General features: G+C 63.7%; 2 protein-coding genes across 4 annotated transcripts in view; one reads left to right on the forward strand and one right to left on the reverse strand.

Moving 5' to 3' along the window:
* GRAMD4 (GRAM domain containing 4) overlaps positions 1-8,515 on the forward strand; it is a 54,197-nt gene extending 45,682 nt beyond the window's left edge. The window contains exons 8-19 of the mRNA XM_040987482.1: positions 173-264; positions 1,754-1,845; positions 2,726-2,774; positions 3,399-3,470; positions 3,655-3,698; positions 3,813-3,922; positions 5,585-5,739; positions 6,541-6,685; positions 7,179-7,272; positions 7,583-7,667; positions 8,068-8,136; positions 8,272-8,515. Coding sequence (XP_040843416.1) covers positions 173-264; positions 1,754-1,845; positions 2,726-2,774; positions 3,399-3,470; positions 3,655-3,698; positions 3,813-3,922; positions 5,585-5,739; positions 6,541-6,685; positions 7,179-7,272; positions 7,583-7,667; positions 8,068-8,136; positions 8,272-8,373 — 1,109 coding nt within the window. The 3' untranslated portion in view covers positions 8,374-8,515. The remainder of the gene's footprint in view (positions 1-172; positions 265-1,753; positions 1,846-2,725; positions 2,775-3,398; positions 3,471-3,654; positions 3,699-3,812; positions 3,923-5,584; positions 5,740-6,540; positions 6,686-7,178; positions 7,273-7,582; positions 7,668-8,067; positions 8,137-8,271) is intronic.
* A 3,289-nt stretch (positions 8,516-11,804) lies between these two features.
* The window catches only part of CERK (ceramide kinase), a 29,183-nt gene continuing 14,391 nt past the window's right edge, over positions 11,805-26,596 (reverse strand). For 2 of the 3 annotated variants that reach the window (XM_040987497.1, XM_040987512.1), the window contains exons 4-13: positions 24,505-24,630; positions 22,826-22,889; positions 21,933-22,078; positions 19,167-19,241; positions 18,785-18,937; positions 18,270-18,375; positions 16,709-16,785; positions 15,866-16,071; positions 14,243-14,451; positions 11,805-13,029 (exon numbers count right to left, since the gene is read on the reverse strand). In XM_040987497.1, the coding sequence (XP_040843431.1) occupies positions 12,957-13,029; positions 14,243-14,451; positions 15,866-16,071; positions 16,709-16,785; positions 18,270-18,375; positions 18,785-18,937; positions 19,167-19,241; positions 21,933-22,078; positions 22,826-22,889; positions 24,505-24,630 (1,235 nt within the window). In that variant the 3' untranslated portion in view covers positions 11,805-12,956. The remainder of the gene's footprint in view (positions 13,030-14,242; positions 14,452-15,865; positions 16,072-16,708; positions 16,786-18,269; positions 18,376-18,784; positions 18,938-19,166; positions 19,242-21,932; positions 22,079-22,825; positions 22,890-24,504; positions 24,631-26,596) is intronic. The other variant, XM_040987506.1, reaches the window with a different exon arrangement.

Consider the following 26,596-nt stretch of genomic DNA (forward strand, 5'->3'; position numbering starts at 1 on the left):
GGCCGGCCACCGCTGCCCTCTGCTGCCTCTGCTGCGGGCTGCTCAGTGTGTCTTGCAGTTGGATAGCAGCTCTCTTGTCCTGCACCCCCAGGCCCTGGGAGTGGACGTGCACTTCCTGTGGGGGGCGTGGGTCGGGGGCCGCCCACCCGCTGACCGCTGTGGCCTCTTGCAGAGCGTGGGGCCAAGCCCGTCACGAGCTTCGTGAAGAACCTGTCTGCCTTGTCGGACTGGTACTCCGTCTACACCTCCGCCATAGCCTTCACGGTGAGTGCTGACCGCGGTGGGCCCTGCAGCTTAGCGCCCTACCCCTAGGCCGTGTGGCTTCAGTGCCAGGGACAGGTGCCTGTAAAGTGGGCACAGCAGCGCTGTGGGTGCTGGGAGTATCTCACCTGATTGGCTTGGCATGGACCCTGGGACCTTGGACAGATGTAGCCTGCAGCCAAGGACAGCGAGTAGCCTGGGGCCCTAGATGGAGTAAGGCCCTGGCCCCTGGGGCCCTGGATGGGCTGTGGCCCTGACCTCTGGGGCCCTGGATGGGGTGTGGCCCTGGACCCTGGGGCCCTGGATGGGGTGTGGCCCTGGACCCTGGGGCCCTGGATGGGGTGTGGCCCTGGCCCCTGGGGCCCTGGGCAGCCACTCTCTGTAGAGGCAGCCCCCACCTACAGAGCCCTGGGGAGGGACCTTTGGGTCCTGCTCAGCATCTGGCTCGCCTGTTGGGCTCAGGGTGGCAGAGTGCTCCTACACAGGCACAATGATGCCGCCACTGCCCCAGCTGCTCCCACCTGCATCTGGTGCTGCGCAGGCCCAGGACCTGAGGCTGCAAGGCCGTCCTCCCACCTTCCTACGGCCCAGAAGATAGCCCCCCTGTTGAGGGGACCCCGGCTCTAGGCAGTTTCCAGAAGCCCCATGCGGCTTAAGGAGGTGGGGTCCTTGCACACTCATTGGTTAAGGGTATGGTGGTAGATGCCAGCTTTACATGGGTACCTCACAGGCCCTGCTGCCTGGGAGCCAGCCGTGCGTAGTTCCCACCCCGCTCTCTGCTTCCTCCTGGGCTCGTGGGGCCATCCCTGTCCCCTGCAGGCATCGGCTCTGTCCTCAGCACCCGAGGGTGGGAGTGAAAGCGGCCCTTTGGCCCTTCACCTGCACATTCAGAGCTGCTGAGCCCCAGGGTGGGGGGAGCCAGAGCGGGATGCCCAGCAGGGGTTCTCGTCCATCTACTGGTCCCAGCTGCTTCCAGGCAGCGCAGCCTCCTGCCCACGTGAGGCCTGCCGCCTTCCCATGTGGGTTGCCTCTGTTTTAAAAAAGATTTATTTATTTATTTGGACATCAGAGTTACCAAGAATGGGAGCAAAAGAGAACTTGTATGCGCTGGTAGCCATAGTGACTGGAACTGAGTCTCCCACATGGGTGCAGAGGTCGAACCCGTCTGCTCTCCAGGGGGCGGGGCCCACATGGGTGCAGAGGTCGAACGCTTGGCCCGTCTGCTCTCCCAGGAGCGGGGCCCACATGGGTGCAGAGGTCAAGTGCTTGGCCCGTCGTCTGCTGCTCTCCCAGGAGCAGGGAGCTGAATTGGAAGTGGAGCCACTGGAACACAAACTGGCAGCCAGATGGGATGCCAGCACTCTGTGCTCCACGCCTGAACGCGGTCCCCTGTGGCTTTGTCTCTTAATGGAGGAGGCAGTGGCTTGCCCTGAACCAAGGGTCCAGCCGCGTAGGCATGCCCCTCACCTGCCCGCCTGCCTGCCACCCACAGGTGTACATGAATGCCGTGTGGCACGGCTGGGCCATCCCTATGTTCCTATTCCTGGCGATTCTGAGGCTGTCCCTCAATTACCTCATAGCCAGGTAGGTGAGCAGGGGTGCCAGCTGCCTTGTACAACTGGTGTTCCGTCTACACTTCAGCCATCCACGGCGACTCTGATGGGCCCGGAGACCCCTAGGCAACACGACCATCTCTGCCTCTGTTGGCTGGGGGGCCTGATGGTAGCTCCCCATGGTCGGGAGGCCAGTGTGGCAGGAGGCGCTGGGGCGGCGCTGGCCCGTGTACATGGCGGCATACCCCTCCGCATCCTCTTCCCAGCACCTTTTTCATACAGGTGGCTTGAAGGGAGCCAGCTCCCTGGGGTGCACCCCTGGGTGTCCAAGGCCCACAGCTGCCTCGGGGCTTCTGTGGTGGTGCTGGTTAGGGAGCTGGCACTGTTCTGGTGACCCCGGGCTACCCCACGTCTCCACCTGTCCCTCACCCCCAGCCTGCCGCATGCCCCTGGCCTGCCCTCACCACCCTGCCCCTCGCCCCCCCACCTGTCCCTCACCCCCAGCCTGCCGCATGCCCCTGGCCTGCCCTCACCCGCCCTGCCCCTCGCCCCCCCACCCCTCACCCCCAGCCTGCCGCATGCCCCTGGCCTGCCCTCACCCGCCCTGCCCCTCACCCTCCCACCCCTCATCCCCGGCTTGCTCCCTGCCCTGCTCCTGAGGGGCATCTGATAGAAGGAGGTTTTTATTACCCTGGACGGGGTTGCAGCCCCAGAGCTGCCCTGGGCCCACACAGGCCTCAGTTGATGCCCCGTGCACTTCTCACTGCTTCCAAACGCATGCCCTCCCAGGGGTGGACTCCAGGGAAGGGACACTGGATCCTGCACCCAGGAGCTGGGGCCGGGGGCTTCCAGCAGCACCCTCTCCCAGGGGCCCGGCACAGTTGCTAAGGCATGGTCCCTTCCACTGGCAGGGGCTGGCGGATCCAGTGGAGCATCGTGCCAGAAGTTTCTGAGGCCGTGGTAAGTCCAGGGGCTGGGGGTTCCCCTGTGTGTCTGCAGGTCAGGCCACACGGCCTGGCACAGATGGAGAGAGCAGAGGTCAGGGCAGGGAGACCTCCAGCCTGCCTCTAGGGGAGCCACGCGTGTACTTGCCCCATGCCGACCGGAGGCAGCTGGAGTGGCTCCCACAGGCCCCTGGGTGGGCAGTGCCACATCGTTACTGAGTCTGCCTGGTATATGAAAGAGGGTTTTCTTGGCACCCACTCCTGTGGCTGCGTTGGCATGCACGTTGGCACGCATGTTGGCAGTGACTGGTCATTTGCCTGAAAAAGCCACACGTCGGGAGGGCAGTATCCTTGAAGGGACAGATGCAGGCCGGGCCTCGGGGACAGCCCCCGTGTAGGAAGCCATGGCCGAGGAGGCAGGCCGAGGCCTGAGCCTCCCTCCCTGTGAGGGCAGGGGACCGGGGGCTGGGTGAGACAGCTGGGCTCGGCTGCTGTGGGTCCCCCGCCCCAGCCTCCGTCCCTCAGGCCGCTGGGCACAGCAAGCTGGCATCGGGTGCCCAGACGGGAGCGTGCCTGCTGCATTGGCAGGAACTCAGGACCTCTTCGATGCCAGTGGAAACTTCTTTCCCTCCGGCTGCAGGAACCTCCCAAGGAAGACCTGACGGTGTCTGAGAAGTTCCAGCTGGTGCTGGACGTCGCCCAGAAAGCCCAGGTACCGTGCGGGGCAGCACCCCTGGGCGCTGGGCCCTGGGCCTGTGCACGGGCATCGCCAGCAACCCCGCCACGGCTTCCGACCAGAGCCCGCCCCACACCCATCCAGGCCTGGGCAGGGCCTCAGGGCTGACCCCTGGCCGGCCGGGCTTCTGACACACACCTGCCCTTTCTTCTCCACCCAGAACCTCTTTGGCAAGATGGCCGACATTCTGGAGAAGATCAGGAAGTGAGTGGCCGCCCCCACGGGGACTGGGACGGCTGCCTGGCCCGGCTGCCCCCACGGGGACCTGGGCAGCCGCCTGGCCCGGGCCCGACCGCCTGACCTCCCGTCTCCCCACAGCCTGTTCATGTGGGTCCAGCCTGAGATCACACAGAAGTTGTATGTGGCGCTGTGGGCCGCCTTCCTGGCCTCCTGCTTCTTCCCCTACCGCCTGGTGGGGCTGGCTGTGGGTAAGGAGAGGTGGGCACAGGTGGGGGGGTGGGTCAGGGTCCCCAGGAGGGGTGACCTGCTGGGGCGTGGGTAGAGAGCCTGCTGGAGCAAAGAGGAGCCTGAGGGGGTGGGGCCTGAGGGAGTGGGTGGGGCCTGTGGGTGTGGGTGGGGCCTGTGGGTGGGGTGGGGCCTGTGGGTGGGGTGGGACCTGTGAGTGTGGGTGGGGCCTGTGGGTGTGGGTGGGGCCTGAGGGAGTGGGTGGGGCCTTGGGTGGGGTGGGGCCTGTGGGTGTGGGTGGGGCCTGAGGGAGTGGGTGGGGCCTGTGGGTGGGGTGGGACCTGTGAGTGTGGGTGGGGCCTGAGGGGTGGGTGGGGCCTGTGGGTGTGGGTGGGGCCTGAGGGAGTGGGTGGGGCCTGAGGGAGTGGGTGGGGCCTGTGGGTGGGGTGGGGCCTATGGGTGTGGGTGGGGCCTGAGGGGTGGGTGGGGCCTGTGGGTGTGGGTGGGGCCTGAGGGAGTGGGTGGGGCCTGTGGGTGGGGTGGGGCCTGTGGGTGTGGGTGGGGCCTGAGGGAATGGGTGGGGTCTGTGGTGGGGTGGGGCCTGTGGGTGTGGGTGGGGCCTGATGGAGTGGGTGGGGTCTGTGGGTGGGGTGGGGCCTTGGGTGTGGGTGGACCTGAGCAGAGGGCACCTGCTGGGCGTGGACCTGCTTGGGAGGCGGAGCCAGGGGCTGACGGACTGCGTGGGGAAGAAGGTTGGGGGATGCTGAGTTGCTGTGCGGTGCTCAGTGCAAGGCTGAGATGTCCTTCGGGGGGCGGGTGATGGCTTTCCTGAGGTGCGGGAGCCCAGATGACAGTGGCACACAGCATCCCGCCCTGAGGGGCATGAGGCTGTGCAGGGCAGGTGGGAGATGGACACAGAGAGAAGCCACAGGGAGCCTGGGTGGTGGCATGTGAGGGAGGGGGCGGGGCGGGTGGAGGGTGCTGGGTGCACACAGAGGCCCGTGGAACGTGGCTTGAGTGGACTGAGCAGGGCTGGTGGGGGCTGGGTAGAGCTGGGGTGTACCTGCTGGAGACCCCAGAGCCCAGGGTGCCCTCAGCAGGGTGGAGAAGGGAGGAACTGCAGCTTGAGTCTTGGGAGGCTGTGGGCAGACACACACAGCCATGTGACGGTCACCATCCTGAGGCTGCCCACTGTCTGGACTGTCACGTGGCCTGTGTCTCCAGGAGCATGCCCTGAGCCACAGGGCTCCTTCGCATCCCTGGGGTCCCAACCTGGAGCCCACTCTAGCCCCGCTGGGTCTCAGGCCGGCACCGTGTCCCCGCCCATGTCCTGACCGGCCTCCCCGGCAACTTCCTGCCTGTGTCACTGGGCCCAGTGGGCTGGCAGCTGCACGGGAACAGGATGACAAAAGCCAGGCATGTCCATAGGACTGTAGGGTCCCTTGTGACTCCTTGGGACCTGTGGCTCAGGCAGGGCAGGACCCCGAATACTCTTCCACCCCAGGGTTTTCTGAGCCTTGGAGCCCAGCTGACAAGCACACAAATGTGCCACCAGGTCTTTGCCCTGTGCCAGTCCCTCCTCACCCAACTTGCGCCCCTCCCTGGGTCTAGCTCTGGGAGACTGGTCTCTCCCTGCGCCCCGTCGTTCAGGGGCCACCCCTGAGCAGTCTGGCCGTCCCCTCCAGGCCTCTACGCGGGCATCAAGTTTTTCCTCATCGACTTCGTCTTCAAGCGCTGCCCCCGGCTGCGTGCCAAGTATGACACGCCCTACATCATCTGGAAGAGCCTGCCCACTGACCCGCAGCTCAAGGAGCGCTCTGGCAACAGTGCGACCCGCAGGGTGAGCCCCGGACCCCGCCCCCAGGAGCTGGCTGCTCCCATGTCTCGGGGGCCTGGAGGCTGCCTGCTCAGAGCGCCCCACTATCTCCAAGGTTCATGGCTGCCTCTGGGCCCCTGCCAGTGCCACACCCCCGCAGGCAGGTGTGGGGCTTAGAGACGGGGTGTCCAGCCCCTCGTAAGGCCAAGCAACTTGCCAGCTGGTAGTGGACCCCATGGGTGCTGACCCTGAGCCAGGACATAGATCAAATGCCAGAGGAGATGCTGGTGCTAGGGGAAGTCCAGGCGGGCTTCCTGGTGGAGGTGGACCTGCAGCAGTCTGGGTGTGAGTGTCCTCTCAGGACGTATGCGTGCCCCTCAGCAGGAGGGACGCTCGGGGCAGGGATGGGGCAGGGGCAGGCTCCTGGGCTCCTGTCAGTACCCACCCTGGTCCTGGGATGGTGGGGGTGGGCCCCAGCTGCATGGCTGAGCTCCCAGCCTTGCAGGGCCCCTCCCGCCATGACCCCCCTATTGTGAGAGCTTGCCCCGGGCCTTGTCCTGGTCACACATGCACCTGCTGTTCCTCCTGTGGCCGGCATCAGGGCATGATGGGGTGCAGTGTGCCTGCACAGCCCGCTGGCCACCTGCCGTGAGCAGAGGCTGCGCCCTCGTGTGCCGAGGCCTCCTGCATGGCCTGTCCTGTGGCTGCTGCATCATGACCTGCTGCAGGACGCGGTCCTGCCGTGTGGAGCCGTGCCCCCTCCCGCGGTCGTGGCCTGTCTGCCTGCCAGGGCCCGGACGGGGCTTCGTTTGTATGTCCTTGTAGCTGCAGGCAGCTGCGTCACGAAGCTACGTGTCCAGCGCACCGGCCAGCCTGAGCAAAGATGAAGAGGCCAGCCGCTGCCACACCACCAAGAAGGGCAACTTCCATGAGATCTTTAACTTGACGGAGAATGAGCGTCCGCTGGCTGGTGCGTGTGCAGGAGACCAGGACCTGGCTGGGCATGGACTCGGGTGGGAGCCTGTGTTCAGGGCCCACCCTGAGCAGGACAGTCAGCCCCATGTCTGCTCTGGGCACCGCTGCCCGGGCCTAGGCAGGTGCTGACATGCTGGAAGGCTCTTGAAAGGTGCCCCATGAAGCCCCAGGCCCCCAGCTAGCCTTCCAGAAAGAGCCCTCTGAGCAACGCCCAGCCCCCACATCCCTGTCCTCGCGGCCTGCTGCAGGGATGTGCGGCCCGCGGTGGCCGCAGCCGCAGTGCAGTGTCAGGGTGTCAGCACCTTCAAGGTCATGAGCCCTGTCCCTTGCTGTGTGTGGGGACGCCCTGTTCAGCAGGCTCCCTTAGGTCCCTGTGCTGTCGCACGCTGTCCAGTGGGAGCAGCCGGAGGCCTGTCCGGCTGGGCTTTGGGACCCGGCAGGGGTGGGCGGCCTGCCGTGGACACACGAGGTTCCTCTCCCCTGGGCAGTGTGCGAGAGCGGCTGGCGCTGCTGCCTCATCAACAGAGACCGGAAGATGCCGACCGACTACATCAGGAACGGGGTTCTATATGTCACGGAAAAGTGAGCATTGCCAAGGCTCCTGTGGGGGAAGCCGGGTGGGCTCCTCGGGGAAGCCGGGTGGGCTCCTCGGGGGAGGCTGCGCCGTCTGCCGGAGGGCTGGGCTCCTCGGGGAAGCCAGGTGGGCTTCTGCAGAAGGCCCTGCTGTCTGCCCAGGAGCCCTCAGCCAGGCCTCCCCTTGGAGACCAGTGTCTCCCACTGGGCCCCAGCCTTGCTGCTGGTTGGGGTGGAGGGGAGGGCTCCTGTGCCAGCAGCCTGGAGGTCCAAGCGCTGCCTCGGTTGCCGCACTGTGCCCTGCATTCCGCCCCCTCAGTTACCTGTGCTTCGAAAGCTCCAAATCCGGGTCCTCCAAGAGGAACAAGGTCATCAGGCTGGTGGACATCACCGACATCCAGAAGGTGGGCGCCTGCCCCCATCCACGGCTTCCCCTGGGAGCCGCTGCACCCCCACCGCAGTGTCCCCTGGGGGCTCTCAGCTCGGGAGCAGGCGGTGAGCACCCTGCCAGGCAGTCAGGCCCAGCAGTGGGCTGCCCCATCTGCTGAGCAGGGCCCCTCCCCACCTTTGGCTGTGGTGGGTCACCTCGCCTCCCTGTAAGAGCTGGGATGCCCCTGGTGATGCCAGGCCATGGCGTGAGCTTTGGGGCCCATTCCCCACGTGTGGCCCTCTTGGGGGCAGCCCTCCCTGGCTGACTGGTCGCTTAGCCACTCAGGGTGGGGCGGTGCTCGCGGGGCCCCCCTCCCACCGTGCCCCCGGGTCCTTCCGGAGGGATCCGTGTGACACCGGGCTGCTGTTTTCCAGTACAAGGTCCTGTCTGTCCTCCCGGGCTCTGGCATGGGCATCGCCGTGTCGACACCATCGACCCAGAAGGTAGGTGCCCAGCGTTGGCCGTGGCAGGGTGCAGCCTGTGCCCGGGGGCCCGAGGCCGGTGGCAGGTGGGGTGGAGCCAGGGCAGTGGCCTCTTGCCCGCCGCCGTGGGTGACTGAGGGCTCTGCCCCCCGCCAGCCACTCGTGTTCGGCGCCATGGTGCACAGAGACGAGGCGTTCGAAACCATCTTCAGCCAGTACATGAAGATCATGGCCGCAGCCGGAGGCAGCGACAGCTAGGACTGACCTTCCCGGGGACGTGGCCCGGGCAGGTGGACGCTCGGAGAGCTTGGTGACCTGCTGATACCCCCGAGCCCCGTGGATCAGTTGCGTGGATCCCTGCATTGCACGGCCTGGCAGGAAGGGGCGAGCTCATGACATGCTGCCCGGGCCCCCGAGGGACTCGGGCACACACCGGTGGGTGAGGGGCTGGAGGCTGCAGGCCTGTCAGGCACACATCCGTGCTGCCCACTCCAGTCTGGGCACGACTGGGCACATGGCAGGCCCCTGCTATGGCACTGGAGGTGGGAAAAAGTGCCACAGAAGCCGCTGGCTGGCCATCAGCGGGACCCTGCTGCTATCCTCAGAGCACAGGGGCGGGGACGGGCCTCCCCCTGCTGCCCCGAGGCCTGCGGTATGGCACTGCCCCGTTGCCCTGTGCTCGCAGGCCAGGAGGCATTGTGGGTGCTCAGAGCGTGGGTCACTCAGGTGATGCCGGGGGGCTGGGGTGGGGGCCAGAGCGTCCTCCCGTGAGCAGCTTTGGGGAGGAGCCATGCGCAGAGACGGGGAGCACAGAGAGTGAGGGCAGTGCTGTGGCCGAGGCCGTGGTCGTCCTGGGACGTCTGCCCTTGTCTGTAGTGGGAGGGCAGCTGGCCTGGAGGGAGGCCGGCAGGGCTGCACACCCTGTCCCAGCCTGCCGTGGCCATGGTGAAGCCCTCGCGAGTGCCGAGTCCCATGGGGGTCTCTACATTGTTGTTTTTTGAAGACACAGATTCTATTTTTTACAGAGAGCAAGCTGTTTTTTCTTATTTTTGTATCATTTTTCAGATGTGATTTGTACCTTTGCTCCAGTCCTCATCCAGGGCAGGGGGGGACCCGTGGCGTGGGCTCAGGTCAGCCTTTCCCAGGGGCCGGGGCCAGGGGCGGGCGCACGCACACCCCCTTGCTGGAAGGGGCGCGCACGCAGTCCTGGCCACACAATGTCAGTCTTCCAGAAGATTCTGCCCGCGCCTTGTGGACGGAGATAGGAGCGGTGAATCCAAGCTCTTGGGGCACCTGGCAAGGGAACACAGCCCATGAAAAAGGCCCGGCGCCTGAGGCCAGGCCGGGCGACCTGTCCCCAGGTCACGGCCAGACTTCAGGGCCCAGGGCGCGTCTTTGAAGGCGCTAACACTGTCCCCAGGCACAGCAGGGAGGGTCCCTGGCAGGGGCCCCTGGGGGCGAGGGGCAGTGGTGTGTTGGAGTCCCTTTATGGAGGAAGGGAGGTGAAGACACACCACGTGCTGAGACGGCCGACAGCAGCTGGCTCTGGATTCCGGGGTGATGCGCCGCCTGGCGCAGGCTGTGGGCTCCCCGCGGTGGGCGTGCGTGGCCGCGTTGAGCCACGTCAGTGCAGGCAGATGCTCCACTTGTGCACGGCCGTGTTGTCGTGTGCGGCGCGCCTCTGGCGGCGTGTACGTAAGTCGTTCCTGGCGTGACTTGTTCTGCAAAAGGATCGTACTGTATGAAGCAGCAACAGGAAACAAGCCCTCGTAACGTCCTGAAGTTTTTTTAAGAAGACCTTGTTTGTTTAAAGAAAAAGTCTTGTATAAATTATAATTTTTATTTAAATAAACCTAAAATGCTTTGTGCTACAGCTCAGGACCGTCCAGTATGTGGGCAGCGCTGGTACAGGCCGCCCACTGGGGTCTGCGGGGCAGCTGAGGGCTGGGTACCCGGGCAGGCGGCTGTGGGGCCCGGAAGCAGAGCCCAGGTGGGTGCTGTCTGGCGGCTGCACAGCGCCTTGGGGTTGCGCCCAGGTCCTGAGTGCTCGCCCTGGGAGGAGGGATTCCCAGTGATGCTCATGGCTCGGCCGGTGCAGACGTCAGCCCTGGACAAGGGGCCCAGGAGCCCACCGGGATCGAGTGCACACCTGTGCCGGGTGCACGGACAAGGTGTGGCCCTATGCTGCTATGCTGCAGCCCAGTGGAACCCCCAGGAAAACTGGGCCTGTCCAGGGGCCAGCTGGGAGCCTCAGGGAGCCTGGCCGTACCAGGTTAGTTGTCCACGCCATGTCCACCTGCGGGCTGCGCAGGCAGTGCTGGGACGTGATGCTGAGGGCACGGAGGTGCTGTCACCCCCCAACTCCCTGTCCCCTCGGTGTGTCTATGGCAGGTGCCAGGGGACCTGGGCATGGGGGAGGAAGAGGGGTTCTTGGGCCTCCATGGAACCATTTGGAGACCCCTGCCCTTCAACCTGGCCTTGATGCAGGTTCCACTTAGCAAGCAGCTTTGAGGTGCCCCCTGGTGGCCTTCTGTCCCCCCTGCAGCCCTGTGCACCTGACGCTTGGCTCTGGGCCTCCTCTCTGGACAGGGGAGGTCGCCTCGGGGGATAGGGAAGGTGGAGCCCTGTGTCCCTCTCAGGGTGGGCGTGGTGGGCGCAGAGGCACCCTGCAGACTTCCTGTGCTGCCTGTCCCTTCTGCCCCTGCCCACCGGTCAGGCCCCGTGCGGCAGCCGTGAGGTGCTCACGGCTCCCGCTCTAAGTCGCATGTCTTCATGAAGGCATCCTGCTCTGACAGGGATTTGTCAAAGAAAGGAGACAACGCCAAGCTCTGCCCAAAGTAACTTTATTTTTGTCTTTTTGAAGAGATCAAATATGCCATCTTCTAATCTTGAAGCCAGCAAGATTAGAGAAAACCAAGCCAGCCTCTCCATCACTGCTGTGGGGGACAGTGCCCAGAGCGCCGGCCACACTGCCCGGGGACACCTCTACCAAGAGCCCACGTGGGCGAGCTGCTGTCAGCTGTGCCAGGAGCTGCCAAGGGAGCGGAGGGCAGGCTGCCCACGCCTGCTGCCAGCACTGCCACCTGTGTGCCCCACACCCCAAGCTCTGCATCCAGGAGGCTGTGCGGGGCGTGTCCGCAGGTCCCCTCCTGTGCCGAGTGTGGTGGTCAAAGCCTCCGCGTGAACCACTTCCCCTAAGATCAGCTGCAGGTTCTCAGATGGACCAGAGTGTGGACACCTTCGTCAGGACCACATGGGCGAGTGCTGGCTGCTCGCAGTCTCCTGGGGACCCTCCCACCTGTCAGCACCCCACAGGAAAGCCAGAGGAACCCCAGGCTACAGTGGCTGTGCTGTCCCTCAGAGCTGTCAAAGCTGAGTGCACACAGCCAGGGCTCTGCCCCTTCCCAGGGCCACAGATCTACCGCCCCCCCACCCGTGGCCACGACTCTGCCCCTCCCTGTGGCCACGGCTCTGCCCCTCCCCACGGGCACAGCTCTGCCCCTCCCCACGGGCACAGGTCTGCCCCTCCCCGCGGGCACAGGTCTGTCCCTCCCCACGGGCACAGGTCTGCCCCTCCCCGCGGGCACAGCTCTGCCCCTCCCCACGGGCACAGGTCTGCCCCTCCCCGCGGGCACAGGTCTGTCCCTCCTCACGGGCACAGGTCTGCCCCTCCCCACAGGCACAGCTCTGCTCCTCCCTGCGACCACGGCTCTGCCCCTCCCCATGGGCACAGCTCTGCCCCTCCCTACAACCACTTGTCATCCAGCTACTGGGGTCCAACCACAGGACTTGTGCCATTGCCTGTGAAGACATGGTCTGAATAAAGCCATTGCCAGGGCTGCCCTCTGGCCTGGGTGGCACTGACAGAAAACGGGAAGTGGTGTGTGTAACTCAAGCTGTGGCAGGGGCATGCTGGACACATGCAGGCCATCCAGTGCCACAGAAGGAGGAACCGTGCACCAAGCTGGGCTCGCGGCCAGGTGCTCCTTGCTCTGCCAGGCGGAGGCCCCGCCACCCACGCCTGTTTGAGACAAGACTTCCACAGGGGTCTCAGTGATTTCATCTGCCTGGAACAGGTCACCCCGGCAGTGCGACCACCCACAGCTCCCCGGGGACCCACACCCTCTCGCTGCTGTGGCCAGGCACTTCCGGGGCACTGGCAGCCTCTTGGTTCAGAGACCAACTCACATGACATGCCCCAAAAGACCAAGACATCTGACCACACAGACCGTGGCAGGACAAGGACAGAGCAGCGTGGGCCCGTGTGCTGGCAGAGCTGGCTGCGGGTGGGGGCTCAGCAGGCGGGCGCGAAGGCCGCAGAGCAGGTGCAGTGCGGCGTCCCCAGACGTCTACAGCACCCCACCCATGTCTACGGAATCGGGCAAGGCTCCTGCCCCGGCTGGGCTGTCATGGTGCAGACGCTGCCTGCTCACGCAGAAAGGGCCACCCTGATCGGCCGTGGGCGTGAGGGCAGGATGAGGACAGACGCCACAGGCCATTCGGAGTCCCGCGGGTGGTCCCAGTACCCAGGTCGTCTGTCACTCGTGGCCAGGAGGCATGCGCGGATTCCAGGAGAGCTCACGTCATGTCCCTACGACTATTGCCAGGAAGGGAGCTGCCGAAAGCCGCACGGACGGCCACGTCGGGCTAAGGAGCAGGTGGGGCAGCCTCAGGGGCCCCGGGATGCCAGAGGTGGGTGGTGGACGGCTCACAAAAGGGAGTTTCCTAAAATCGAGATTAATCTATCAAAAATAAATCTCTACTTGAAGTATATCTGTCCCGTCATCGGCCTGCAGCCCTGTGCTGACCTCGTCCCTCCACGTGCAGGCAGTGGCACCTTCTCAGCTGCGCGCTGCCCGCTGGGGGCGCTCCTCAATGCCGCGTGCAAACAGCCGGACTAGCTGGCAGTGGACCCTGCGGAGACACAGGGTGGTGGTTTCGCCCATGGGGTCCCTCCCCATAGTGTCTTGGGCGGGGCTGGCAGCAGGTGGCCCAGGCACAGGCGGGCGTCATGGTCGGCTGTGCAGCCTGAGGGACTACTGACCCCAGAGTACTGCCGGGGTCAGCTGATTTGATGCCAACCCCAGCATGCCAGTGGCGAATCCTGGCTTGCCCCACCTCCTGGACACCGAGCTCATGGGGCTCCTGTTCCAGGGATGATCAGCTGGGGTCTCCCGGGTCAGCCAGCCCCCTCACCAGGTTGCATGGTGGGCACGCTGCTGCTCACCCAGATGGGCTGTGCCACAAGGGTCCCCTCCTTATTGGCAGAATATTCTACTTCAACAACTACCCAAGTGAATCCCACGTTCCCCAGGCTTGTAAGGTGAGTCAGCAGCAGCCACTCCATTTGCTGGCTGTGTGACATCCACAGGGCCCTTCTGAGGAGCTCATCCTTGAGGCCACGGGGCAAGCAAGGGAGGAGCAGGCACCTGGGCCGGCCCGTCCCAGGACGCTGGCTGGTGGGACACCTTCACACTGGCCTCCCAGTCACTCCCCTGGGACCCACACTCCGCTGTCAGGAAGGCCCCGAAATCGCCCCGGTCCTGGCCCGCTCCCCCATTCTTGTACACTCCCACCCCAGCCCTTTCTGGAAAACCACCTTGTCCTGTGCCTGCCCAGAAGAGAAGATGCTTTCTGCTTAAGACTCCCCCCTCAACTCACCTGCAGATTTCCAAGCCCAAATCCGGTGTGCCCTATGCATGGGCATGGGGAATGCCCTTGCCCCTGCTGGTATGACTGCCTGCGGGGGGAGGCTTGGAGCCTCTGCAGCCAGGACACCAAGCAGGTGCAGCCTTGGGCAGCTCCAGCTGGCTCCTGATGCCCTGCCCTGCCTGAGTACCCACTCTGGCCTGGAATGGAGCCTTGCCCCAGCAGTCAGACCACCACACACCTTGGGTGGCCCTTCCCCTCTGCCCACCAGCCCCAGGTGCCTCTTCCAGCCCCCTGGCCCAAACCCTCTCCCTTCCCGCAGTGTGTGGCACAGATGCCCACATCTCCCTCCCCCAGCACTGGGACAGCTCACCATGGCCCCTCGAGGTGAGTCCAGTGGACCAGGGAGAGGAAGGGTGAACACGCCCACCCTCACACTGGGCCCACGGGCTGGGAGCCCTGCGCCCGCACGGCTCACCTGACCTCGATGGCGGGGCTGTGCAGGACCTCCCCATCGCAGTTCCAGGAGCTGCGGGAGACCTCCCTGCAGCACGTGGGGTTCTCACTGCACAGGGACCCGAGCCGCTGCTGGCTCCTGTCCTGGAGGCCGCCCTCCTCCTCGCTTGCATGCTTCGAGGTGAACTGGAACCTCTTGACCCGGTAAACTTCAACGAACGTGAAGTCAAACTGCAGAAAGACAACACACAGGCAGTTCACCTCTGTGCTGTCCTGGGCCCAGGCCCACGCGCACCCCTCAGCCCTGCCGGCCGCCTGCTCCTGGCCTGGCCTATGTTTGCAGCTTGGACAACTCCAGGACACAAGAAGGGGTGCTGCCTGCCCAGGCACTTGGCTGACTGACTGGGGCGCCCCAGCGAGCCCAGCCAGCCCAGCGAGCCCCAGCCAGCCCAGCGAGCCCAGCAAGCCCAGCCTAGCCAGCCCAGTGAGCCCCAGCGAGCCCAGCCTAGCCAGCCCAGTGAGCCCCAGCGAGCCCAGCAAGCCCAGTGAGCCCAGCAAGCCCAGCCTAGCCAGCCCAGTGAGCCCCAGCGAGCCCAGCCAGCCTAGCGAGCCCCAGCCAGCCCCAGCCAGCCCCAGCCAGCCCAGCCAGCCCAGCCAGCCCAGCCAGCCCAGCCCGCCGCAGTGTACATTTCTGGTCTGGAATTCACAGCAGTTTGCAGGGTTTTTTCTTTTCTTTCTTGTTTTAAATCAAGCACCATTCAAAAAGCTGCATTAAAACAGCACTGGGCTGTATCGTAAGTATGATACAGATTACAAACCACACCCTCGGGGCAGCCCTCACTTTAGGACTCAGTGTGCCTGCACCCCCTCTGCAGCGGGCTCGCGTGTCCCAGCCCCATTCCTGACTCCCGGCCGCCTGCCACCCACACCGGGGCCTGGTGCACACGCCTGCCCGCCCTCAGCACGGGCATCTGCGGAGTCGCTCTCTCAGGGGCTGCCCTGCCCCTCTGCTTCTGACACAGACTGTTTTTCTTCTTCTTTCTTTTCCTAGCTCCATCTCAGCAAGGCCTGCTCGCACGCCAGGACCACTCTCCACCCCGCCGGCCCCCGTCGATGCCCAGCTCTCCACCCCACCAGCCCTCGTCGATGCCCAGCTCTCCACCCCGGCCGCCCCTGTCCCCTCCACCAGCCCGTGGTCCGGCAGAGCTGCCCTAAACCAGTCGGATAACAGATTCTAAGGAACTCATCGACCCTGTGCTGGGCTTCCGTCCCAGCTGTCCCCTTTCTTAGGATACAAGGACACTGGGGTGACAGCCCTGTTCAACTCCAGAGCCGGAAGACAGTGTCGCCAGGGACCCTGCCGAGGCCACAGTGTGCGGGATAAGGGCTGCTTGCATGTGGTCTCCTGTACTGCACCGAGTTGTGCTTTTCTGGAATTTTCCATCTGACATTCGGGCTGACCACAAAAAGTGGAGCAGCCATACCCCCTCCTCTGTAGCAAAGATGGACAGCGTGCACTCAAGTTTTACAAGCAAGCACGTTTGTGAGTGCAGCTTACACCTGGCGCCATGCAGACCCAGGGCTCCGGCCCGAGTCCCCAGGACGCCCCTCACCTGGTCGCCCCGGTCCCCGGCACGCCCCTCACCTGGTCGCCCTGGTTCGTGTGCCTGACCAGGAACCTCAGGAAGTTGAGCCGGGAGCACTTGCGGATGAGGATGAGGTCACAGGAGCCGTCGCCCACGTGCGCGGCCGGGGAGAGGCCCCTGGGGCTCCGGGGGCAGGCACAGCACATGTTCGCAGCATTGATGGCCAGGAACTTCCCACGGACCACCTGCCACTCCTCCATGTCCTCTGCGGAGGGAGGGCCAGGCTGTGGTGACCACGCAGGACAGCTGTCCTGGGGACCCTCTGGGCTTCCTGCTACCAAGCGCAGTCTGCTTTCCTCCCCAGCCCAAGTCCACCCGCCCCAGCTGCCCTTGGCCTGCAGACGTGTGCTGGACCCACTGTGTCGCCCCTGGAAAGCAGGCCAGTGTCTGCCCCACCTCATGGGTGCCACTCCACAGTGAACTTGCGCAGGAGCCAGGAGACCTGAGTCCCACAGCAACCTGCTTCCGGCTGCCACTGTGAGGCCCCCGCCTGGCTGGGCTGCAGAAGTCTTTCCACATTTGTAAACCACAGCAATCTTGCGTGGAATTATTCACCACTCCAATTTCAATGTCCAGGCTAAGGTTTCGGGGGCAGGTGGCCTCACTGTTCGTCTGCACCCTGCACGTTCAGGCTCAGGCTGCGGGGCTGGGGAAGGGCAGAGGGGAGCAGCAGGACGGACCCCCTGACACGGGGCTCCCCGCAGCAGAGGACGTGGAGCAGATGGACAGGCGTGGGCTCCGGCCCGTGCTGCCTGGAGCGCAGCGTGCGCAGGACAAGGGAAGGCAGAGGGGACGGAGTAGGCCACGCGAGGACGCGAGGGCACCGCAGCCACGCCCATTACCCATGTTGTCCAGCCCATACAGTGCTTTCTTCTGCTCTTCTTCCAGCTGCTGCTTACTCTGCCGACACACGAAGCACCTGGGAGAGAACACGGCCACCTAAACACACACACGCAGCAGGACGCGTGCCCGGCACAGGGAAAAGTGCCTGAGCTCTTTCTGCCTAATAAGCAGTTCAATTTCAAAGGCTAAATCCAAATGGCTTTTCTTTTGCTCATGAACTTGCATTTCCCAAATTAGGTCTACAGTAACAGCCCTGGAAACCACCATGAGAGTCTGACGCCCTGGCACGGCACTGGCCGGTCCAGGCGGCTCAAGGACAAGGGCCACCCATCATGACTCCTGGGGCAGAAGACACAGTGGTCGCTGGTTTAGCCAGTAACGGGAAACAGGAAACAGGAAGGGGCGGGTCAGCCACCTGCTGGGATGCAAGCTCCGACCCCAGTCCCACCAGGTCCTCTCTCCACCCGGGGCAAGGGCTGATGTCAGGGATGGGAGCGCGCTCCACTGCATCGCGCCAACGTGCCAGCTCGACGGCTACCCTGAGGGCCACCGTCTCATAGCCTTCACTTGCAGCGGCTGGGGGAAGCAGTGCCCAGAGCAGAATGGCTTTAAAGGACAGGGCAAGGGACTAGTGCCCTGGCTCAACTGGCTAATCCTTCATGCTGTGGCACTAGCATTCCATATGGATGCCTATTTGAGTTCTGGCTGCTCTACTTCCCATCTAGCCCCCTGCTAATGGCCCTGGAAGGCAGCAGAGGACGCCCAAGTCCTTGGGCCCCTGTACCCACATGGAAGACCCAGAGGAGGCTCCTGGCTGCTGGCTCCAGGTCAGCTCAGCTCTGGCCATTGCGGCCATTTGCAGAGTGAACCAGCAGATGGAGATCTCTCTATTCCTCCTTCTCTTTTAATCAGCTATCAGATAAGAATAGACAAGTCTTTGCATTAAGTCCTTAAAACAAAGGCAGGACTAGGTGAACAGCCCGTAGTGCCTGTCTGCCCTGTCCCAGCAAGGTCCGGGACAACAAAGGTCAGGACTGAGTTGAGGTTCTGTTTAAAACTGCTCTGATGTCGGGGGGTGGGTAGAGGGCATCTGTGTGAGCTGTTTGTCCCTCCACACACACCTGTCGGGAGGCCTCCGCCCTCCCCTGGGGACCCCGAGCCCCTCTGCATCCTTTTCCTGAGCCTGGGTGGCCACAAGAGCGCCCACCTTGGAGCGCGAGGCACCCGGACATGGTCCCTGCCAGGGACAGGAAAGAAGGTTCCACTTCCACCCCTGCTGAGAACACACGTTGCTAGTCGGGGTCCTCCCCCACACACACCACCACTGACCAAGTGGCCAGCTGACCTCTCCTGAGGGTCCCCCACCCACACACCCCAAAGGGAATGAAGTGGCGCGCCCCACTGGTCCCCGGGGACCAGGATGGCCATCTTCCAGGGCCGTGAGTCCCAGAGGCCAGCCCAGCCACTGTCCTCTCCCCCAGCATGTGGTGACCATGTCTGTCCTCCCCTCCTGATGGGAATCAACCCAGGCAGCCCTGCCCACGATGCCCAAGTGCTCACCCTGCCCGGCAGGGCTGCCTGTCCCGCGGGGACCCCACCGTGTGCCGTGCTTGCAGGAAGGACACAGTCCCTTCGTAGCAGTGGTGTGATAGGAAGGTCTTCAAGCCTGGGGACAGGAAGTGGGCCGGAAGGAGCCTGCTCAGTGCTGGATCCATGTGCCAGCAGAAGGCGCAGCCTGCATGGTCCCCACTGGTCCCAGGTCTGCCCACAGTGAGCCAGGGTGGGTCTGAGGCTCCTGTCACCTGACTAGCAAAGTTCTTCTCAATGAAACCCACTGGCCTGGCTTCCAGGGTGGGCACTGCGCGATGCCCAGGTGCTCTGACCTTCAGCAGCATCTATGCCACCTTTCTGCAGGATGTGGCCACCATGCCCCATACCCCCACTTCCCCTAAACTCCGGGAGTGCAGCCCTGGGCACCTGGGGCGGCTCAGGCAGCACCCCTGCCCAGCTCCGGCAGTGCAGCCCTGGGCACCTGGGGCGGCTCAGGCAGCACCCCGTGCCCAGCTGCGGGCTACCTGCGAAGTCGTAGCGGATCAGACCCATCCAGCGCTTCCTCTCGCTGTCCCTGATGATGTCCCCGTAGAAGCCATAGCCCAGCAGGGACACAGAGTACCGCAGCAGCGTGCTGTTGTGGTGGACCGAGGATACGTCCATGGGCAGCGAGTCCCCTACAGGAGAAGTGACTGTAAGTCAGAGAATTTCCTGCTGGCCCTGAGCCGTTGGCAGGACGGAAGGTGACAGGGCACAGAGCACATCTATGGTGGCAATCCCTCCCCTTGGGGCATGGGGACGCAGATTGGCACAGCAAGGCTGGCGGTCTGGCTGGTCATGGGCAGTGGAGGTTGGTGAGAAGGGACCTTCCAGGGAGGCAGGGAACAGGGACCCAGTGGGACCCACCCACAACGATGTGCAGGGCGGATGTCTCGGCGTCATTTGTGCCCACAGTGGAGTAGCACACGCAGTCCGTGGACCCTGCAGGAGAGAAGGCCTCACGTCAGCGCAGGGACTGAGCACCGTGACAGGACAGACGTCGATGCCGGGGAACAGCCACCCTCCTGTCACAGTCGGAGCAAGGGACTAAATGAAGGAAACAGATTTGACTTGGTCCCCTCTCAGACAGGGTGCTCAGAGCCTTCTGGAAGCCCCGGCTGGGTCTGCAGGCCATCCTCTGGCCTGAGGGAGCCCTCCACTTGGAACAGAAGGTGAACGCTTGTTACACAGATGTGTAGAATCCCGGGTGGTCAGCTGGGAACACGTGAGCAATAGTGTGCCAGGGAGCCCACGAGCGGTCACTGCTCCCAAGCCTGGCTCCAAACAAAGCTTCTCCTCTCCACAACCCGTCTTGGCGTCCACTGCTGGCTGCCCCCTGCCCATGTCATCGTTAGCATACCCCACATCCCTGCCCCTGGTTGTTGCCACAGCCAGCAGGGACTCGTGCAAACCCCGCCATGAGAGGACGCAGGAGCAGGGTCCTCAGAGCCCAGCCCTTTCATCCTTCATGCAGGACAAGCTGACTGGGGACTCGTGGTCCTAACATGAAGCGCCAAGCCTCACTCTGGGGAAACAGCCACTCCCAGCCTCCCCTCCTCGGCCTCTGGAGGGGCCATGGTGGGCCCTGGGCCTGACCCATCTCAGCACTCTGCCCATGATGCTGTGGCTGGGGGCATGGACATGGTGCAGGTCACTCTGTGGGAAGACACTGGAGGTGCTTGCCATGAAGCACAGAGGTGCAGGAGGCATGGCTGGGGTGCCCAGCTCTGGACAGCAGGTGCAGGGTAGGGCCATGGCAGTAGCTGGACCACACCAGGTTCAGACTTCCGTGGATAGGAGGGAAGGCACATGGTTGGCAAGGCCAACCTGGGTCCATAGCAGGTGGACCCTGACAGAGGAACTGGGTCCACCCTCCCTGCTACTCTTGTCCTAAGACCCAAGCAGGCCCCAAGTTCCCCCAGTGTGCAATACCCCACTGCTGGCTGCATTTGTTCTGCCCTTCACACAGCACTGTCATCCTTCCGACACCTCGATGCAGTACCAGCTGAGAGCCTGGCAGAGGTGGCTCAAGCCTACCACCCCTGCCCAGCAGAGCCCTGGGGGCCTCCCCTGCCCGACCTGCAGCCAGCCGTGCCCCTGCCACCTCCACCAGACTCTCTCGGGCTTCGTGGGGCTGAGGTGGTTCCAGCATCAGATCCAGCAATAGTCACACAAAGCCACAGCTCCCAGTGGTCACCTGAAGACAGGCCACTCAGTCCCTGCGGCTCCTGATGTGCCCCCATGGCCACGGAGTCGGACGGGTCAGAGGCCTCTATCTGCTGCTTGCCGCCTCCGACCCAGGCCAGGGAACGACCTGTCCTCACTACGGCAGCGGGCACCCAGGGCATCCCTACACCACGGGCTCTGGGGTCCTGCACACACCCTGTCAGCTAGGCAGCAGCCCAGCCACACAGCTCCCACGTGCCAAAGGCCCAGGCTCGGAGATGCTGTTCCCACTGAGCACGCTTCCTCTCCCTCAGACGCATCTCAGGCACGTGAAAGGAGCTGGGGGCTGCACGGCGTGTGCCCCCACACAGATGCGCGCTCCGCTGCTCATGGCCGAGGGCCCTTGTGCGAGGGCAGGACTGCCACTCTGAGGGGTGCAGGCAGGGTCACACTGTCAAGGGACCCTTCCCTACCACCCTCTGCCCAGACTGCCAACTGAGAGGCCAGCCCCATGGGAAGCTCAGGAAGGAAGGAGAGGCAGGTGGGCAGCATGCTGCCATGGCCACCTCACCAAGCAGGAGCCACTCGTGTCACAGGCCTCTCTCCCGACCCCACTGAGTCATGACTCTCTCGGTGCGGCAGCCCGGACAGGACCAGGCACAAGGCTCCCCAGCAGCTGGGGTTCAGGGCACACGGGGAGACGACGTTCCTCTGCACGGGCCCCTGCGTCACTGGAGCTCCCCTCGGGGGGCTGAGGAAAGGTCACCTTCCAAATGTGGGGAACTCGCTCTTGGTCAACTCCCCACTCCTGTGACGAGCCCCCAAGCTGTGTGCTCTGCCTGTTTCCCTAAAAGCGGGGCTCTGTACTGAGGATATCCCAACATCCACTTCCAAGGGGCTGAGATGAGGGCGGACAGCACAGCTGGAAGCGGGGTTCAGGGGGACAGACAGGCTCTGGTTCCATCTGCACTCCTCCTGGGCTGACCTGTGGACCTCCCCAGCCAAGGACTTCCGTCACAGGGCGTTCACAAGAACAGACTCCATGGAGCCACCACAGCTGGCACAGACTCAGGGCAGTGAGGGAGGAAGAAGCTGCCCCTTGCCTGCTGAGTGGACGGGGGAGCGGGCCAGCAAGGTCCAGGCCTGGGGCTCCACAGCTGAGCGGCTGGTGCCTCCTGGGGAGCCAGCGCAGCCCTGCCCTGGCATCAGCGTCTGTCCTCTGCACCCCCACCCCCATCCCTGACCCCTGCACCCGCTGTCCCTTCTGTCCCTCGACTCCGTCTGTCCTCTGCACCCCACCCCCATCCCTGACCCCTGCACCCGCTGTCCCTCCGAGCTCCCACAGCTCGGCAGAAGTCATTTCTTTCAGAACCCCCCCAGCAGCGACCTGCTGCCCCAGGCACACCCCACCTCCACCCGCTCCCCCATGTTGAAGGGAGGAGCAGCTGAGCCCATGGCTAAGCCTACCGGCGGGGATGATGCCAATCCTGAGGGTGACGGGCACCAGCGCGGCCCAGGGCTGGTCCTGGTCGATGCCAGCGCTCCGCTGAGTCTTCCCGATGAGGCCGTGCAGCACCTCGCTGAACATGCCATCCCCGCCAACACACACCACACTGCGGGAGGATGCGGTCAGGCCCGCTGAGGGGCAAGGAGGGCCACCCCTGTGCTGGGCAGCAGCAGAGCTGCCAGCTCCCGGGCGTGGCAGGGAAAGCCCCGTGACTACCGGCTGGCCTGGACCAGCTGGCTGCATTTCCTTCTCGGAGGGAGCAGACTCAGGGAGGCCTCACGGGAGCGCCCGCCTGCTGGGCTCCTTGCTGAGCCAGGGGACCACACTCCCTGTGGGATGTGTGTATGGGGAGGTTGCCTGGCAGGCAGGGGGCTCTTCCTAGTACTTCGGTGACCCATGAGGGAGTCGGCGACTGAGAGGGAAGTGGAGAGGTCACATCCAGGGAGAGACAGAGGTGTCCCCATATCAGGAAGGGACAGTAACCCACGTCCCCGTGGCCTCTGGCCATCCGAGAGCCTGGAGGTGGGGTGCGGCTGAGGGGTTATCCGCAGAGGACTGCGGTCTCTTGGGCCCACTCCAGGGCCAGCGGCCTCCGGGCAGGGTCGCAGTCAGTCTCCCGGCTGCCTCCTGGGCACTGCAGGATGCCCCTGGGTGCAGGCTCCCAGGCCCCTCCATGCCCTGTTGCCCATTCTAGGGTTGCCTGCCCCAGCTGGGTAGCAGTTCCAGGCACCTTCCCATGTTCAATGCCACAGCGGCCACACTCCAGCGGGGTGGGCATGTGGTAAAGGCGCCCGGGTCGCTGCCTGGTCGGCAAAGCGTGAGAGAGGGAAGGAGCGAACCGGGCGAGACTCACCCGTCGTACTTGTCCAAGTTCATGCTGTACAGTGCTTCCTCGGCTTGGTTCGCACGCTCAGTGACTGCAGGGAAAACGACAGGGCATGCACAGCTGGCAGGCGCACTGCGACCCCTCGCCGCCGCGACAGGCAAAGTGCCGGGGCCTGGCTCCCTCTCAGGGAGGGCCAAGGACCTCACGCCACAGGGGCTCTCAGGGGAACCCCTGCAAGAGACGCTGCAGCCTGGCATGTGAGTGAAGGCCCGCAATGCTAACACCTTTGACAGCTACCCCATCGCCTACCTTATCATTTTCTCTTGTGGCCTTAATTACTTCCAACATCTTAGACTACCAAAGCAGGTGTCTGGCCTCGTAGATGAGCCACTGGTTGGGGTCCCACCTCCACTCCTGGCTCCAGCCAGCTTCTTGCTGAGGCGCACCCTGGGGGGCAGTGGGCAGCACCTTCACTGTCAGGTCCCTGCCACCCACAGGCGAGACCCGGGCTGGGTTCCCAGCTCCTGGCTGCCTTCTGGCCCAGCCCTGGGTGTGACGGCACTTGGGGGGGCGTTCTTCATGTCCCTCTTTTCAAATCCCCAAGAGGCCACGGTCTCTACGTCCAGTGCACGAATGTTCCCTCTGCTGGGCCACAAGCCACAGCCTGCTGAGCCCGCTATCCCAGAGTCACCTGTTAGGACCAACAGCTCTGTGCGGGCTCTGTGAGCGCCTGCAGGCCGCCGGCTCTGTGAATCTGGCTTCCGCCCAGCGGCACTCATCCTGCCCACAAGGCGGCCGTGGGTATCCGTGCTCCCAGGAGGCATTTAGAAAAGACAGCCCTCAGCACCTGCTCGTGGCCTGCACTGCCACCCAGCCACGCACTAGCCACATACCAGTCTCCACTGCCTCCCACTAACCTCCTGCAGCCTCCCGCCGCTGGAAAGTCAGATTTACAGAGAGGAGGAAAGATAGAGAGATCATCCACCCACTGGTTCAGATGGGCCAGAGCTGTGCCCATCTGAAGCCAGGAGCCAGGAACTTCCTCCAAGTCTCCCACGTGGGTGCAGGGTCCCAAGGCTTCGGGCCACCCTCTACTGCCTTCCCAGGCCACAAGCAGGAAGCTGGATGGGAAGTGGGCAGCTGGACACGAACTGGTGCCCATATGGAATCCTGGTGGTTGCAAGACGAGGATTTAGCCACCAGGCCATCGCACTAGATCCCATGTGTCTCTTCCTGTAAGAGGTGTCTGCCCATGACATTTTCCCTTTTATCCTTTAAAAAAATTATTTCTCATCTCATTTGAAAGGCAGAGACAGAGAGAAATAGAGATCTTTCATTGCCGGCTCACTCCCCAAATTCGCTCAGGAGCCAAGGCTGGGCCAGCCTGAAGCCAGGAGCCAGGAGCTGCAGCCAGGTCTCCGCCGTGGGTGCCGAGGTCTGACCACCTGGCCCATCACAGGCGCAGGAAGCCGGAAGCCAGCAGCAGAGACAAGACTTGAACCAGGCACCAGGACTGGGTGCTGACCCCATGCCCACACTGTTTTATCTTCCCAGAGACACGCAGTGCTTTGGGCAAAGGCCTGACATGGAAGCAGGGCAGTTTCGGATTTCCCCACTCTGATACACCGTAAAGACGACGCTGCCTTTGGGACTCTCCGAGGTCCTCGAGGTGACCTCTGCAAACATGACAGAGTGCTCTACCTTACCGATGACGTCAGTGCTGATGGAGGCCAGCGTGAACAGCGGGGCCACCTTCCTCTCATATATCCTCTTGCCTCGTCCTTTCCCCCCAAATGGGTTGATGAAAACCAGCAGGTGCTTCGGCCGAGACGCTGCAGGGCAGTAACACAAGGTGTTGGTCCCAGCTCTTCAGAGCGGGAACCCCGTCCTGCAGTGCAGGACTGCAGCCCAACCGTGGGGCGCTCGGAAGTCTGCACTTCCGCCTCTGCCGGAGGGCCTTTACATCCCAAACAGCAGGGATCTGGAGCTCCTGACCTAGGGAGCACAGAAGCGACAGGCTCACGGACGGACAGGCCTGCGGACAGACAGGCCCACGGACGGACAGGCCCACAGACAGGCCCACAGACGGACAGGCCCACAGACAGGCCCACAGACGGACAGGCTCACGGATGGACAGGCTGGCAGACAGGCCCATGGACAAGCCCGCAGACAGGCCCACAGATGGACAGGCTGGCAGACAGGCCCATGGATGGACAAGCCTGCAGACAGGCAGACAGGACCACGGACGGACAGGCTCACAGATGGACAGGCTGGCAGATGGACAAGCCCGTGGACAGACAGGCCCGTGGAAGGACGAGCCCCACACACCTGGGCTGACAGATGGCTCTGCTGCATGTTCAGTGAACCAGAACCACACAGATGCAGGAGAAATGGACGGAAGACTCAGAAACACTGAGACAGCAGAGGATGGCCACGGCTTCCCCAAGCCCCAGAGGAACCCCTCACCTAGCTTCCCTGGGACTCCCCAACTCTCTTACAACAACTTCCACATTTTGGCCAAGTCAAGTGTTTCAAAGAATCAGGTTAGTAAACTTCACCACAAAGTACACATTCACACCTGGTCTCAGATGAGTCAAGTAACAGCTGCAACAGTCACGAACCCACACACACAACCAGCAGGGCCTCCTTCATCGACCACTCACCCACACACAACCAGCGTGGACTCCATCGACCACTCACCCACACACACAACCAGCAGGGCCTCCTTCATCGACCACTAACCCACACACACACAACCAGCATGGACTCCATCAACCACTCACACACACACAACCAGCGTGGCCTCCTTCATCGACCACTCACCCACACACAACCAGCGTGGACTCCATCGACCACTCACCCACATACAACCAGCAGGGCCTCCTTCATCGACCACTAACCCACACACACAGCCAGCAGGGCCTCCTTCATCGACCACTAACCCACGCACACACAACCAGCGTGGCCTCCTTCATCGACCACTCACCCACACACAACCAGTGTGGACTCCATCGACCACTCACCCACACACAACCAGCGTGGCCTCCTCCATCGACCACTCACCCACACACACAGCCAGCAGGGCCTCCTTCATCGACCACTAACCCACACACACACAACCAGCATGGACTCCATCAACCACTCACACACACACAACCAGCGTGGCCTCCTTCATCGACCACTCACCCACACACAACCAGTGTGGACTCCATCGACCACTCACCCACACACAACCAGCGTGGCCTCCTCCATCGACCACTCACCCACACACACAGCCAGCAGGGCCTCCTTCATCGACCACTAACCCACGCACACACAAACACACCGTGGCCTCCCTGCAACGGCCACCAGCCCACAGACACACACTTGGCGTGACCTCCCCACACGGCGGCATCTCCCTCGGACACAAATCAGAGCACAGAATGCCAGCAATGCCACCCACACAGCCAGCCATCCTCAGGATGACCTGCGAAGGCAAAACCACTCAACAGCAGAGAGAGCCCACCTCTACCTGCCGTATGCCAGGAGTGCCAGGCAGAGCCTCTGCAGAGCGACTTCATGGAACGCCAGGGGCAGCTCTGTCGTGTCCCTCATGCACAAATGCTGCCCCCCCAGCAGAGGACATGCACACTGCAGTCGTGAGGGGACTGGGTGCTGACAGCCACAGCAAAAGCACAGCTAACTACAGACCAAAGGACGAAGGACGCTGTGGGGGCAGACACAGCCACGCTGGGAGGGGGAGGGACGAGGGAGGGCAGACACAGCCACACCAGGAGGGGGAGGGACGGGGAGGGACGG

The sequence above is a fragment of the Ochotona curzoniae genome, unplaced genomic scaffold (assembly GCF_017591425.1).
Source record: "Ochotona curzoniae isolate NIBS_2020 unplaced genomic scaffold, NIBS_Ocur_1.0 contig_1014, whole genome shotgun sequence".
Classification (NCBI taxonomy): domain Eukaryota; kingdom Metazoa; phylum Chordata; class Mammalia; order Lagomorpha; family Ochotonidae; genus Ochotona; species Ochotona curzoniae.